Raw genomic sequence first — 16082 nt, forward strand, 5'->3', positions numbered from 1 at the left:
TACTATTGTTCTTTGGGTTTTGTCATTTAAGACAATCCGCAGATGCAAATACTGGGAAAAGCCACGATCGAACAAGACTCCATGTGATATTTACATATATGTAAATGCAAGGGGTTTGCATGGAATTAATTTTAATAGATATAGTAAAGCTGCCGCAATTTCATAACGTTAAAGCACTTTTAAACATAGATTTATTACAGTAGGTTACTAATGGTTACTATTTCAACATATAGATATCATTCGGTAATGTTAAAAGTGTCAGCATAACTTATGCAGAACGTATACTTAAATGCAAAATAATATAATTAGCTTTCGTGTTGCGTAATTTTGCGAGCTATGTTTATTATCAATTGTCACCGTGCTGTCGGCTAACAGTCATTGTATTCAAATTAACTAGATCGCAGTTTATTACGCGGAAATTATATTTATGTGCAATATTCACAAATATGTCTATTGAAATACAATATGCAGTGCCGGACTCAGTCGGGTTTCATGAAAACAATTTTTACTTCAAAGTATAACTACAGTCTGGCAAAATACGAGGAACTTTAACGATTGTGTCTAACCTTAGGGAGGCGAAAAGACACGTATCAGATTACATTTTAAAGCCCACTATGTTGGCGAATAGTTCAATCTATTTGTATTTTAGTGCGGCGCATAGTGCTAAATGCATACGGCAACATTCTATTAATACGTCAGTCCTACCATGTTAATGTTGCAATATATTTAAGGAATTTTTGCTCTCGTTTAAATTCCTTAAAGGCTACACATTTCGCTAATAGGCATAGACAAGTATCTGAATTTCGAACTGTTGCTCGAAGACATCAATGAAAGGCTAAATCTGTCGACGAGCAGTTTTGCTGACCATTTGACAACTTTATAATATCTTCAAGTTAGGTAACTATTATAATGTTTTTTTTTACAGTTGGTACAGAGAGCGAGAGGACGGACACAGAGGAACTGGTGGGCCGCGCGGCTTCTCAATGCTCGGCGCCGCCCGACCTGCTTCCCAGCGAGGCACGCGCCCTGCTCAACCCCAGCACACCGCCGCCGCTGCAAGCGCGGGCGCATGAGCGCGCAAGGCAACCGCCTTCACCTCGCACAGCTGACGCGCACGACGATAAACCTAGGCTACGATTCGAGGTAGGTACACAAGGGTCTCCTTTTCTACTTTAACTATTAAGCTGGCAATTAATTTCAAATTTGTACCACGTTTCCCTTTAAAAAATCAAAACTCGATGTCCTACTGTTTAAGTACCAAGACCCATGTACGAATCTTTGTGTGCATACATCTGTATGGTGATATAAACAAAAAAGGTGCACAAGGAACAAGGGATTTTTAGGTCACGGTCGTATTGTTTTGTTCTTGTTACAACTCGTACGGGTCATTAGTTTCGGTTGCTCTCTCGACCAATCAGAATGCCCGTCACGCATGGTTGGCGCGAAAATGATTTGAAACTCCTTGTCACTTTGCATACGTTACAAGTTCAATTCAAATATCAAACCCATCCATCCGTCGATGACGGTTAATTTTTTTTAATTCCCTGTTAAAAAAGATTAAAAACATCCATTAAATGCAATGTTCCGCCGACTCCCGCCGCCATAAGAAACATTATTATACAGTACGCTTGATGTTTTGTAGGACATAATGTAACACTGTCTGGTATTAATCCGGGTTAATCGACGTCTATGAGAACACTTTATTTACCATTACTGCTAATTAAAAACATTTATGCGCAGCGCTCGGCGTGCATATTCATAGCCCGACACCGGCACCTTTGTATGAGGCATAAAAGAATTACCACACGGAACCGAGCGATCCGATCGTTCATCGCTTTTAGATAACGACTGATTAGTCAATGTTGGTCAATAAAAAGCAACCTTGTTGCCAAACGATTGAATCATCTAGCTATTGAGACATCGTTCCCAGGTTCAAATAGATGTAGAAGGATTTTAAGGAAAAAAAATATATACACATTTTTAACATAATCATAAACCGCAATCATACAAACTAATTTAATATTATCAAGATAATAAAATGTGTGACTGTTTGTATCGCAGGAGCTGACATGTGACGTGGAGCTGCAGCACCCGGCGCCGTCCAAACAACAGCCGCTGCAGTTCTCCTTCACACTGTACGACCTCGACGGTCACGGCCGCATGACTAAGGATGTTAGTATTCAACACCACCATACATTAAACGCTTCGTTTATTTCGAGGTTTATTAAAATTGAGCTGTGTGCTATAAACTAAAATGTAATGGGCGATATTTTTTTCTATGTTTGTGTTAATAATTTCCAAAGTATTTGAATTAATCTGCGATTTTAAATCCTTATTTCATTCATAAACATAGCCATTTTCCTAATGCTCGACTGTTAGCTGCCTTATAATTTTTATTATGTTCTATTTAATTCATTTCAATCCATCGTCAACAGGATATAGCTGGAATAGTGTCGACTATATACGAGTCGATCGGGAAGTCGGTGACCGTTCCGCACTACGGATCGAAAACTATTCAAGTGCGACTAACGGTGGTGCCCGAGGACGGGCGGCGAGCGCGGCACGAACGCGACAGGCGGGAAGGCAGACGGCGCCGGAGGAGGGAACAGCCGCAAACCGCACCTGCAGATTGCGATAACAGTGACGAAGACCACGAAAGACTATCGTTTGACGATGACGCTTCCTCAAAGTCTTCGTGCTCCGGAGACCGAAGACCGCAGAGACCGCCGCCCACGAGGCCGAAGTCCCACCGACATCCGCGCAGAGAGCACCGCGAACACAAACATACTAAAAAGCGCTCCGGCAGCCTGCAGCGGCGGGAACTCCTTGAGATCATACAGGCCAATATGGAAAAAAATCATCTGAGCTTTCAGACTTCCAGGTTAGTTGTTAATTTATTTGGTTGTTAAGCCTAATACAACAAAAACTACAAATAAAAATTATTTACATGTAATTAAATTCCAATAAAAACATAACTAGGCAAAATCATCACCATCATATATTGAATTCGTAAATGTGAACAATACAAGATATATTTTCAAACCTGCAATCGATAGAGTAGTAAATAAGGAAATTAACCTTTAGACTTGGTCCATTCAATGATATCACGTCATTTGCTACTACATCTTAATGAAATAAATATACCTACATATTGCTTAGAAACAAGACGTAATAGATAAACATAAGTAAAATATCTTACTATATTTTCTTACTGGTTAGAACGTTAAATTAAAAACATATTTCTTGTTTACAGAAAACCCAGTGAACCAATTGGCAATGATGAGGAGATCACGCCCAAATACCAGAAACATAGAAACAGATCCCATACCATCAGCGAGAAGCCGGTACATGCATTCCAGAAGATAAAATGTGACAATACAGGCGACGGGTATTTAGACTTAGCAGGCACAGGAGACTCCAACCTGTGCAGATACGACCGCTACTTGCACGCAGTCATATGTTCATCAGCAAAACATGCACACACAGGCTATCATCATAAACAAGTACAACCGAAGACTAAAGTCCATATGAACAAGCGTTCCCGGTCACATGACCTCCCCGGACATTTACATCAACCCAGAGTCCTACAAATAATATTCTTATAGAACTCAAGACTGGACTCAGTCAGTCACGACTTTGTCCTCTTCGCTTTAAGTGTGTGTGTAAACTGTGGTTACCAAGACATGTACAGAAGATAACGGAAAGTTAGTGCCCGTTTGAATGATGTGTAATTATAATTGTACGAATGTATGGAATGTATGAATCTAAATATTAAGCTATCAATGAGTTACATCACACATGCAGCTGCTATCAGTATTTACTATACCTATTTGATAATGCAAAGGAATTAATAGACAACTGAATGTTACTATTACTAATATTGAAAATACAGCTGTAGAAAAAAATCTGTATTAAACATTTCCTACAATTTACTGATGTAATTAATTGAAATGGTCAGATTTAAATTTTTTTGTACTTATTTTTTTAATGTGCCTTATACTGCATTTTGTATGAACCAGTAAACAGACAAAGAGAATCCCCTTTTGTCATAACAGACATTTAAAACTATTGGTTTTCTTGACTGGCTTTTTTACATAGAATATTCACAATATTTGTAAAAGCTTTAGATGTGCTCATATAATATATATGTATGTAGGAAGATGTCTCTTCTGAGAGTATATAGACTGACTTTTAGTATATAAGAGTTAGGTGCTTTGCTATAAACAGCCTACTATATGTATTATAATAGTTTGATATGTACTTAACTGTTGAATCTCGTTTTCTCGTAAAATCCCATCGATTGTGACCTGGTGGTAATATTTTGTATTTTATTTTCGCTGTTGTATTACCAACACCAGTATTTTTGTATTAGAAATGTACGAATCTCTAAAAACGTTTTTTTATCTACCTCTAATTTACTTTATTAGTTCATTAATAATTTATTTGGAAATCTTTAAGTTTTAAGTAATTTTTAAATGTAAGTGAAGTACTGTTTGTGATAATTTCTTAAGTGATTTCAATGTTTCACTTGAGGATGTGAATCTGTAAGCTGACATACTATTATGACATAGCATGTATTATTTTAAATGATTGCTTCAGATTATGGTTTGATTTAAAATAAAAGAAAACATTGTGTATTGTGTGAGCAATTGTTTCCAATGAAATGTACAGTGTACAAAATGCTCAGATCTTGTCAAAAGTATTTATTATGGAATATAATCATGAGATTGGAGTCTTGCTTTTCATTGAAATCATCTCCCGATTGTCCTCTTTGTACTTATAAAAATTACTAAAGCAAAAATCATGATCATTGCAGTAAGTATTATTGTTCCTTCCTTTGGTAAGCCACATTTGTTGACTGCATATGTCTCTGGGGATATAGTTACCTGAAATATATTGTAAATATGTAATCTGAATGATTAATGTATAATACTATGTAATGGCTGTATCCCATTGGGCCATTTGATTGGGAAAAACCCAGTTTAACATATTCAATATCACTATTATTTTCTGGTATAAAAGAGAATCGGGCAAGTTAATGGTATTTAATGTTGTAAATAAATTTTTATATGAATAAATAAGCCATTTCTTAATAAAAGGGCATGTAGAAAGCACACAAGAATATTTTTTTCACATTATAAATTTAACATACCAACATAAACTTTGGATCGAGTCTATTTCTCCATGAAAAAGATGGCACTGAGTATTCTAAAAACTCTATTTTTAAATCCTTATAAGTGTGAAGTAATTTACAGCCATGGTGTGTATGCCCTCCAAATACTGCTCGAGGCTTTAACTTTTTAATTAAAAATGTTGTGGATTCTTTGGATAGTGCATCTATTTTCAATCTAAATTTTTTATTCCTCTCCGGCAAAGGTGGTGCATCTGGTTCAGTACAAGCAGCATCTGATACACGGTATAGTGGAAAATGCTAAAAAAACAAAGAGCTAAAATAAGCTACAATTTAATATTATTGTAATAACATTTGACACCTGGTAATATTGACTAATATTTTAAAATAATGCAACAAGAAACACTTTAAACTCACCTGCATTATAATAGGACGAGAATAATTGAAATTAACTTGTTCAGTGTTACATTTCTCAACATTTTCTGCACAATTCATTGCATCTGAAACAAATAATAGTGGTAATTATTATAAATTTATGCTGAACTTAGACGTCGGTGGCTCAGTGGTTTCAGCACTTGACTTGTAATCTGCATGTCCTGGGTTCGAATCCCGCCATGTACCAATGTGTTTTTTCGATTTACACATGTACATTGATCCGACGTTCTTACGGTCTAGGAAAACATCATGATGCAACCTGCACATATCCAAGAGGAAATTCAAAGATATGTGTGAAGTCAACCAACCCGCACTTTGCCAGCGTGGTTGACTATGGCCTAATCACCCCTAACTTAGGTTAGGCTCCGAGCCCCTCGGTGGGGACATATAGTGAGCTGATGATGAAGCTGAACTAACATCAATAATACTGAAAATTATTTATTTTTACCAGAAATCCTATTAATAGAATGTCTAGCATCTAGACATAGTTCACATGAGTCACCATGCAGGGCCATTGAGTTAATAAGTATGAAGTGACTGCTTTTCAATACTAAATGTTGGACTGACGGTGCTTGGAACTTGTCAACAAATCTCTTGGTTGAGAATCTTCTAAGGCTAAAACATATATACAAATATATAGCTTAATATTATTAATGTAAATTTAATACTGCATTCTAATTATGAATCATAAAATATTTTGTAAATTGCACAAAATAATGTGAGACGAAGCATTTTAACTCAAAGGCAAAGTAGCATAAATAGAAAAATATGAAGTGAAATTATAATTCTAAATGAAATTAGGGAGGTTAACATTTTATTCAGAATGAGCCTTTTTACCATCATAAACAGTCCATACTTATGATGGAATCCTATATCATGGTTGCCGGCCACCACATGCATCTTTATATCATTAGGTAACTTGAATAATTTATGAAAACGGTCCACATAGTCTTGAAATTGTTTCTCATTGGTCCATTCGCCTTCATCAAACAGATCCCCTAAACATGAAAAATCATTTAATTTCTAACTATTAATTATCACACTAAAAACTAGGTGAATTATTTATTTTTAAGTTATTAGACAACACAGCACTGAATTGCTGATATTTTAAAATTGATAATACAGAGTAAGGTTGCGTTTTTATTTTAAAATAGTACTAAATAAGGTAAGTGAAATATGTGTAAATACTAACCTAAAACAAACACTACATCGGGTTTATGTAAAGTTATAACTGCTTGGAAGGCTTGTTGCATCTGAAATTCGCGCCTCCATTTATCCAGCCAATGACCCCTATAAGGGCCCAACAAATGTGTGTCGGCAAGTATAAAAGATTTTAAATATTGACCCTCAATTAACCTCTCTGTTGTTGGCCAAGAACACTAAAAAAATGATCTTGGATGAATTAAAATTTCAAACAATATTATTATTTATAGCGATAACAAATACAACTTACCTGTGCTACCACTACATAATAAATAAGATATTCACAATAAAAATATGTAAACAGTAAACCGAAAATGAGTATTAAAAATTTCTGTGTTACTCTACGCATTATCATTGTTATAAATTCACAGTATTATTTAGAGCAACGCATTTAATTCTAGTTATCATGACTTGTTATCGTTTTTTTTTATCTAAAGAAGTCTATCAGTTACCAAAAATCTAACCTATGTTCTATGATGTAAACATGTCAAACACTACTTTTTTATGAAAAATAAATCACGGTTCTGGTTTCTTGTCCACTTGAGCCAAAAAAATTAGTTGCCAAACGGTGCCAGGATAAATAAAAATGGTTTTTGTCAGCCTCATTTATTTTTAAAATTATGTTACACATAATTAATCATCAAATACTTATTTAATATCTTATAAGTACATTAATAATAAAATTACCACAACGGCGAATATTAATAAAAAAGTAATGCCACAAAACATGAGAATAAAGTAACAAATAAAATGCTTATTACTACAATTTCATTATGAAAATTATTATTTTAAAAGTACATTATGAAATAATTTTATAAATCCATTACAAGGTAATCACAATCAATCACAACTTAATATAAGATAGACAGAGAGAAGAAAAATTACATAATAAACAATTTAACTTATAAATGGTATAAGTAACAAATAATTGGTGTAAATATAAATAAATATTTGGTTAGGAATACTTCATGAAATGAAATTTTTATTTTGGTATATGAATTTGTACATATAAAAGGTTTGTCGAATTCTGGTCCATACCAAATCACAAAACTACGACTTAGATTTACCATAAAACTTACTGTTTAATAAAAATATCAGTAAATTAACATTAATTTTAGCTTTACCAAACAAGTCCATTACGGCGCAGCCTTCATATTGTCGTTGTAATAAATCTTGTATGTCTATATCTATAGATTCCATTTCTACGCCCATAAACTTCCCCTTAACAGTGAATACACCATAATGGTCAGTAGGCGTGATGTCAAATTGAACATTTTTGAACTGCGACTTAGATAAGCCGTCAATTTCGAGCAAGACACCTCTTTCTAACAACTTAGCACCAGTGTACTTTACAGTCAACTTAGACTTCAACTTTTGAATATCCTTACCGGATCTTCTTAGACACGCGTGCACACTCCTGTAAAATATAAATTGTCAGAGGTAATGCTAGATAAAAATGAATAATATTTCACAAATCCGCTATTAAACATAACTTATAAAACTTCTTTCCTTCCTTCCTTTTCCTTCCTTATCACATCATTATTAGTTATTTAAATCCTAGGAGAAAAACAATTTTAAAATTTGTGATAACTGGTAACACAAACAATTTGTTTTGCTTATAAGGGGATATCACAAAAGAGTATAACAAACTCACTTTTTGCCGGTATGGAGATTCGCCAAACAAGACTTGATATACTGGTCATATGATTTACATTTATCTTCATAGTATTTAGTTTTTTCAATAAGACTTTGTTTGGTTCGTGTGAGCGTTGTCAGAGCGCGCCTCTGCGCCTGCCTGTACTTGCCCTTGTTGCAGAGGTCCAAAGCTATAGAGGTCACTAAGGCCTGGTACCCATCCTCTCGGGTCACGTAACCCTCTTCTTCAAGCATTTGCAGATTGCGTCGTAACTTCGCTATGTGCTCGCGGAGAGACATAGCTTCGTCGGGCCGAGCTTGACCTGAATAGATACGTTTTTGTACCTTTTCGTTATACAATTCTTGTTGTTCTCTAGTCGTTCCAATACAAAGAGCTTCTAAGAGATGTTCACCTATAAAAGAACACAAACATATTAGATATCTTAAATATTCTTTTTTTTTTAAATTCTAGTTTAAAGTTCGTACCATTGAGGAATGGAATTATAGCGACGCATAACTCTTTAGTCTTGATAAACAATTTATTAAGATCCGTCATGTCGTCGGCAGGAGCTTGGAATTTATTGACGAGCGCCAAACACACTTCTAATCTGGCATTCTCCTCGACGTCTGCACCTTGCTGGAAAAAATCATATACTTAGATTTAATGGTGACTTTGGTAATTTCTCAGAGTACATTTTCTTTACTAAATGTAGACAAAATAAATTTTTAGTGCCAACAATTGTGGGTGTAACATTGAGCATACTTACAGAGTCAACATCTCGAGAAGCGAGCTGTGCCACCGTGGGCACTTCCCCAAGGTCCTCGAGCAAATCGTTAAGACGATCGTTCGGATCTGGTGCTAATATGTCTTGATATTCTACGAGAAGAGCGTGCGTATCTACTATTTCCTACAACGAAAATATTAATCAATCTTTAAACGGTGAAACAATTTAAATGGGTAGTACTGTAGTTGTCAGATATTTTGGCGGCTCTTAACTTCTTGCGATATTCCGAGCCGCCGAAATATTTGACAACCTTTATACCTACATCTGCTTAATTATGTACAAAATAGTACCTGAACAGTGATATAAATATGGGGATGATGCAGCAGAGTGGCCTCCGTGTACTCGTCTACTGCGAAGTACTCCTCGAGCGTGGGTCCGCGGCAGCAGCGACGGAACAGCTCCTTCATCTTCTCGTGACACTCCACTATGAACGGGTTAAGACAGCGCAAGTGGCTGGACTCCTCGCCGAACTGCGAATTAATATTATATAAATTACCAATGTAAATTTAATAGAGCCTTACAAAGTATTTCAACCTCAAGAAAAAAAATATTGGGGACAGTGTGTAATATAGAAAATTGTGCTCGTTTTAGTTTTGAACCATCTTGACTTTGCGCCCTAGGACAATTGCTGCGTTCACGAAGTACGAATTAGGTTTTAATTCATCATTTATAAGCATTATACATATAAGTGTTACTTACGCCTTTCTTCGCTGCAGAGAAATGTAGTATTTTGGCAACAGAGGCGAGGTTTTTCCTCTGGTCGGTGGTGAGTCCCGCGCCGTTGGGCATGTTGATTATATGAAACGCATCGGGAGCTACTATCGCCGCGTTCAAAAACTGGTAATAAACTAGATTACCAATCACCTGAAACAATTTACATAAATAAATAACAAGTACAGATTAAGAAGAAACATAACCTCTTCGCTAATAAATATGTCCTAGAATTTTATGAAACACATGATAAATAAGTAAATTTATCTTGACAAAAGTTTTCAACTTAGCATAATTACCTTGAGAATGTCTTTTTCTGGTGTATGTGGAAACTTGGAGGTCAACGAGCGATGTAAAACCCGCGACATATAAGTGATGCAGAATGGCAAAAGTTCCGTTGAACTTATAATTTTATCCAAAAACATGGTTACGACGGTTCTCAGCTGATTCAACGCCACTTGTAGTCTCGATTTCACTTCTGGATATTTTAAGGCTTCTTCTTGACTTACTGTATATGGTAATTTCCTAAAAATATAAATTTATAAGAGACGAGTTAATTTGGGTCGAAATTCGGTGTTAATTAACAAAACTCATAGGAACCCTAAATAATGGGTACAAAAGAGACAGAAAAGCACTCATCAGTTTTCAGCTTTCAATAGCCGTAAATTAATATATTAGAATAGTTTTACGAGTAATATTTGATGAAAACGCGACAGGAAAACTATGTATAATTTTAGTTAAGCTGTTGTGTGCTGAATACTTACGAAATTTGCCCCGTCTTCATTTCAGTTTCATTTCTCCAGGCCTTGTAAATTTCCACAGGACCGGTTTCAATGTTCATATCTTTGTCCTTCAACATCATCTCGACCAGAGGGCCGATTATACTCTGCAAGCTGTTTAAGCCGGACAACTGGCGCGAAAGACTCACCGCCATTTTAAGAACCAGAGGTGTGGAAGCTATTATATCAAACGGCTTAGAAACTTTGCAACTTATCTCTTCTTCGAGAGTAAATCGGAACAGTTTCAACAATAAATATTCATCTCTTGCATACGCACCGAAATTATAAAGACTCAAAACAACATTCTGTAAGAAGAAATTAGTTTTGTTCTGTGGTATACAGAATAATAGTTTGGATAAATATGTAGGATTCGTTTGAAGCTCGTAAAATAGATGTTGATATCCATCTAACAATCTCTTGCTCTCTTTAGTAAGAGATTTTAACCCTTTCACAGCCGTAGATATCGTCATTAGGGAACCTTTTCCTTCACGATTTTGAAATACTAGTTTCGTTGTTGAATTATTTTTAACCAAATTGTTCAGTTTCAAGCCGTGCGCCGCGACCTCTTGTAGAGCGATACGATTTTGTACGAGCAACCCAATTTTAAGATCCATATCGTCTATCTGTTTGGAAAGTTCCTGATTCTTTCTTATCGATTGAACAACTTCAGATTTTAACGTTTGCAATTCTATTTCTCTGTCGTAATCCTCTGTGGCAAAATCTAATATCGGAATGAACTTTTTAACAACTTTTAGCGGTGGGTTTGGTGAATGGAAGAGTGAAACAAAGGCTTGACGAGCGCGACGACCTCGCCATAGAGCTTGTATTTTGATAATTTTATGCTCCTGCGCTTTATACCACGCCCAAGGATTACGTTTCTTTTCTTGTCTCAATTTTGCTTCTATCGTTTTCATTTTGATTAAAGTTCCATATTTTTTCTTAGCTAATATTTTCCGCCACCATGCCTGAATTTTAATTATCAAATCCTCATTTTCCCTATACAACTTCTCCCTTATCGTCGCCTGTCTCACTAAGTATCCCCTACAATGGGCTTGAAACTTTGTCAATTTTTTCTCCGACAATCCTTCTGTTTGTGAATTGAATTCTTGTTTGTTCGTTTTCTCAACAATCACACTGACATCTTTCTTTGTTAAATATCTGTGGTGTGGAACAAAATCTTTTGGAGTTATCCAACTATAGTTATAAGATTCGATATCAATGTACAAAGTATTTCCTGCTTCAGTATGACAAACAATCCAAGGACAAATATAATGTCGTCGTTTCCAAAGAGCTTTAGTAAACATATGGAAGTATATTTCTATACATTCTTCTTCAATTATTTCTGATACAGAAAGTATGGGTGATGTTAAAATATTCCAAAATTCGTCAACATTATTTTTAATAACAGCCATATTTATTTGTACCAATGCTTCAGTTAGTTCTTTTGCTTTTATAGATTCAGTGTGAACTTCATTAACTGCATTCAGAATATCATCGTACCATAGATTTTGTGATTCCTTTTGATGGAAAATCTTTTTCAATGTTCTCATACAAAGATGATATTCTTCTTTATGTAGAGTCACAGGCAATTTTAATACAGGATTCTTTAATAATGTTATTAGCGTCGTCGTATCTTCTGTTGATACAGTTTTATTGATACTATCTATTAAAACAACCACTAGAATGAAATAAGAAAACTTATTTAAAGGAATTGTTTTAAAAAAGTAAAAAAAAATAAGAAGATTAAAATTTAGTGCAGATTTATTCTAAACTAGCGATAAACCGCGACTTTGTCAGTGCGGAATAAAAAAAGTATCCTATAATATGCTTGCGTGTATCAGCTACCTTCAAGTTCTGGAGTTTACCTAGAACAAACGCGGCTTTACGGACAGACAGACAGAGACAGACAAAAATTAAAAAAAAAATTGGTTTTCGTTATCAGCAATGCAAATACATCAGGTGTACGAAATAAGTTTTTATTCCATATTACATGCAGACACTCCATTTTTATTTATATGTATATATTTTATACTTACATTCTTCATTATCGTCATCCTTAATATTAACCATTTCTATCGCATCACGAATATCGTCAAGTGTCAGTAATGGACATTGAAACTCTTCTTTACATTTAACTTGTAACGCAGTCACCAGAGCTGCGAAGTATCTGCGTCGACAGTGCGGCCTTAAGTTTTCTAAATTTATCTGATTAGAATTAAGAGAATTCCAAACTGCTGTTTCATCTCCCATTTCAACAGCACGAGAAATGTACGCGATTGATGATAAATAAGCCACAGAAGCTGCTATTTCGTTCTCATTTAGATTCCTTTCCAATTCACATTTCTCTAATCTCATCTCTTCGAATAACAGTGGCATTGCAAACTTATCAATATTTATATTTAATCCTAAATTTGGATTTTTTAATGCAGCATAAAGATCATTCGGGTTACCTTCGTCTAATGATTTATTAACGACACCAATCGCCGATTTATGATCCTTATGTTCAAATGCTTTTCTGTTCCCTTCATTGATAATATTTTGAAATATCTTGTGCCAATTTGTCACACTTTCGACATCTATGTCTTTATTACCATCGATAATTTCCTTAACGACATCACAGTAAAAATCTAAATTGCCGTATTCGTAATTATTAATTTTAACCCATTCCTCATTAAATATTTTGTGCAAACTATTTATATCATTATGCTGAGATGCTGTGCATAATTTTTTCCATAAATATCTAAAATTCGTTGCAGTTATATGACCTTGAATTTCAACAACAGTTAACATTTCGTCAAAATCATCTGGTACATAACTTTCGTTTAGGGAATGATTGAGTGCCACTTGGATTTTGTCTTGTTTTGCATTCTTCAAAACTTCTTTATATACTTCTATAAGTTGATTTTGTATATACTTTAGCTTTAAACTTGGATTTAATATGGCTGTGGTGATAGGTTTTTCAGTGTCTAATAAATTATTCAATTCAACAATAGCTTCATTTAAAATTGTATTGTTATCCACATTATTTCTTGAAAGGATGCCACCAATTTTTTGGAACATAGGCAGAGGATGTTTACAATTTTGTAAATCTTTCGATACTGAATCCAATTGTTCATCTGAAATGAAATTTCATATTTCAAAACTAAAATTCTACATTAACATACAGTTACTGCTCTACTAGATCCCTGGGCGAGATTTCAATGGGTCCCGCTTTTTTACTGGGTTAACAGAGGAGAGGTTAACAAGGTTTTGTAAGGCTGTGTTATTTGCAGACCTGTGGTGCCCCTTTCTATCCAGCGTGCCGGGCTATCGCCTTACCGCGCCCTATCTTAAAGCCGGCCCCATAAATATGATCCATATAAACGTCGAAGTAACAAAAGCGGTAATGGATATTTGACCACGAGGCCTAGGGTTCGATTCTCGCTATCAGACTTTTCCTGCACCAAATCCTAGCTCAGAACCAATGCTTACTTTGAAAATTTAACCCAAATATTGAAATAATCTTCTAATATTGTAAATTAATACTAACCTGTGAATACTGCTTTTCCAAAAACATCATGAATAAGTGGAGCCTTTCCAAGCTTGAATAAATGTGAACTAAGAGCATGTATACAATATATAACTCTTGGAATGTTCTTCTTGTCATAAATATCTGTGGTCTCTGGCTGGAAAGTCTACAATGCAATATGATAGACATAAACAATATGTAAGTATATATAATTTCTTGTGACGGACAAAGACTTAATAAAATTTACTTACCACAGGCAACTCTGTCCTCTTTAGTACTTGTAAAAACTTATTTATATTATCAGTGTGTTTAAATTGTAAACCCATTATCTAGACAAAAGAAAAAAATCATTGGATATTTAATCAGTTTTTATGATCTTTTATAAAATTCAGTCATATAAAATGGCTCTGATCAAATAATTATAAGCTCATATCTATGTTACCATATTCTTCTTATTTTGGGATAAAGTAAAAAATAAAAACATTCAAAATTAGTATCAAATAAATTGACAATAATACAGAACAAATACAGCCAAATATCAAATATGTGGATAAGTGAAAGATGTGGGTTGGAGAAACATCTATAAACAAGAAAAATATTTCCTTTGAATCTTGCTAATGCAGGTACACAATAGAATTATTATTATAAAGTGTTTGTTCAAAATTCATATAACTGTGCAATATGTAAGTTGTTTTGTTTAAGATATTTACTGTGTCTTTTAGATAGATACAAGGAAAGTTAACTGGAATCATAAATATTTTGGAACATCTTAGGTCAGTAGGCTCTATGAATATCATAACAGACCACAAAGTATTTGTTAAGACATAAGTTTTGTAGCATCTAACATGTTTATTGATTTTTCCCATAATTTTCATTACTTAATGATGAATACTAATCATCTTAATAAGTTAACAGCTTAATTTGTTTTTATAATTCACATAAATAAACAATGGCAGATATCTCTCCTATCTCATATCATACTTTGGTCACAGCTTGAAAATTAAAAAAGAAAAAAATCTTTCAAAGAATAAAAAAACTATTGCTATCTACTAAAATTTATATATATATATCATATGTACCAATAGCATGCAGTATTAGAGTACAATCTTGCTTTGATCCCATTGACTACAGCTGACACAGTAATATTTGTATGAAAGTAAATGTTTTTATTTTCATATCTAGTTTTTGTCATAAAAAGTTTTATTACCTTATATCGCCTTTGATCAATGTCATAGATTTTTTTTAACGGTAATAATTCAGGCGCTATGAAATTTCCTAATTTAGCCAAATACACTCCATTACGAAGACATTCCTCAAACTCCACGGGATGGGGAAGTTTTTCTTTCAAACATGCCTCCATCCAAGTTTTAGCTTCTTCAAGTCGACAAAGATATTCGTAAGCTACAGTCCTTTCTCTTATTACATCCATTTCCTGTCCGGTTTTGCGAACATCTCTGTCGCCTAAAACCAAAATATCAAACAACTGAAGTATTCATTCTTTAATATATTCTGAATCATATTTTTTATCAGAATTTAAAAGTAACGTCATCGTTATAATAATTAAACAAAGTCGTATAACTTTTTACTTACAGTCGTCAATTTTTCCAATAAACGTTTCTTCGATGTCGTTTCCCATGATTATTCTTATTTCCGTAAATTTATGAACAATTAATTATCATGATGTCACTCATTATAGTATACGAGATATTAAAGTAAGACTTAGTGCGATGAAACTTACTTAAAGCAAAAGCAAAATATTTGAAACTATGTTAACCGTTAATGTCAAAGCATAATGTTGTAGTGTTGGTAAGACAATAGACAAGATTTTTCACGGCAGCGGTTGGTAGCGGTGGTGAGGTTTCAAACTAATATTGTACTAATGCAATTTTATTTTG

The 16082-nt window shown here is 34.3% G+C and overlaps 3 protein-coding genes across 3 annotated transcripts in view; 1 reads left to right on the forward strand and 2 right to left on the reverse strand.

Annotated features, from left to right (window-relative positions):
• Positions 1–3866, forward strand: part of nkd (NKD inhibitor of WNT signaling pathway naked cuticle) — a 9583-nt gene extending 5717 nt beyond the window's left edge. The window contains exons 2-5 of the mRNA XM_013321986.1: positions 926–1143; positions 2062–2172; positions 2436–2881; positions 3254–3866. Of these exons, the coding sequence (XP_013177440.1) occupies positions 926–1143; positions 2062–2172; positions 2436–2881; positions 3254–3605 (1127 nt within the window). The 3' untranslated portion in view covers positions 3606–3866. The remainder of the gene's footprint in view (positions 1–925; positions 1144–2061; positions 2173–2435; positions 2882–3253) is intronic.
• A 55-nt stretch (positions 3867–3921) lies between these two features.
• PGAP5 (Per1-like protein PGAP5) lies at positions 3922–7265 on the reverse strand. Its single transcript, XM_013320481.1, has 7 exons — positions 7020–7265; positions 6759–6945; positions 6423–6564; positions 6015–6181; positions 5549–5631; positions 5153–5431; positions 3922–4886 (listed from the first exon to the last, which is right to left on the reverse strand). The coding sequence occupies exons 1-7, from the start codon at positions 7122–7124 to the stop codon at positions 4752–4754; spliced, it is 1098 nt and encodes a 365-aa protein (XP_013175935.1). The 5' UTR covers positions 7125–7265; the 3' UTR covers positions 3922–4751.
• A 413-nt stretch (positions 7266–7678) lies between these two features.
• LOC106124389 (ras GTPase-activating-like protein IQGAP1) lies at positions 7679–15981 on the reverse strand. The gene is made up of 13 exons (XM_013321010.1): positions 15778–15981; positions 15395–15648; positions 14439–14516; positions 14209–14353; positions 12716–13795; positions 10665–12357; positions 10200–10425; positions 9889–10053; positions 9480–9659; positions 9172–9312; positions 8891–9041; positions 8424–8817; positions 7679–8186 (listed from the first exon to the last, which is right to left on the reverse strand). The coding sequence occupies exons 1-13, from the start codon at positions 15821–15823 to the stop codon at positions 7820–7822; spliced, it is 4920 nt and encodes a 1639-aa protein (XP_013176464.1). The 5' UTR covers positions 15824–15981; the 3' UTR covers positions 7679–7819.
• Positions 15982–16082: the final 101 nt, after the last annotated feature.

This window comes from Papilio xuthus, unplaced genomic scaffold (assembly GCF_000836235.2).
Source record: "Papilio xuthus unplaced genomic scaffold, Pxut_1.1 DF825946.1, whole genome shotgun sequence".
Classification (NCBI taxonomy): domain Eukaryota; kingdom Metazoa; phylum Arthropoda; class Insecta; order Lepidoptera; family Papilionidae; genus Papilio; species Papilio xuthus.

Excerpts from the sequence above, each read along its gene's own strand:
- PGAP5 (XM_013320481.1), bottom strand. The coding sequence starts at position 7,124 with ATGATAATGCGTAGAGTAACACAGAAATTTTTAATACTCATTTTCGGT. Across the intron at positions 6,565-6,758 it reads CGATGTAGTGTTTGTTTTAG|GGGATCTGTTTGATGAAGGC; the intron begins GTTAGTATTTAC and ends TTTCATGTTTAG. Across the intron at positions 4,887-5,152 it reads TCGATCCAAAGTTTATGTTG|GTAACTATATCCCCAGAGAC; the intron begins GTATGTTAAATT and ends AATATATTTCAG.
- LOC106124389 (XM_013321010.1), bottom strand. The coding sequence starts at position 15,823 with ATGGGAAACGACATCGAAGAAACGTTTATTGGAAAAATTGACGACT. Across the intron at positions 10,054-10,199 it reads CAGAAAAAGACATTCTCAAG|GTGATTGGTAATCTAGTTTA; the intron begins GTAATTATGCTA and ends AAATTGTTTCAG. Across the intron at positions 8,187-8,423 it reads AATCTCCATACCGGCAAAAA|GAGTGTGCACGCGTGTCTAA; the intron begins GTGAGTTTGTTA and ends TATATTTTACAG.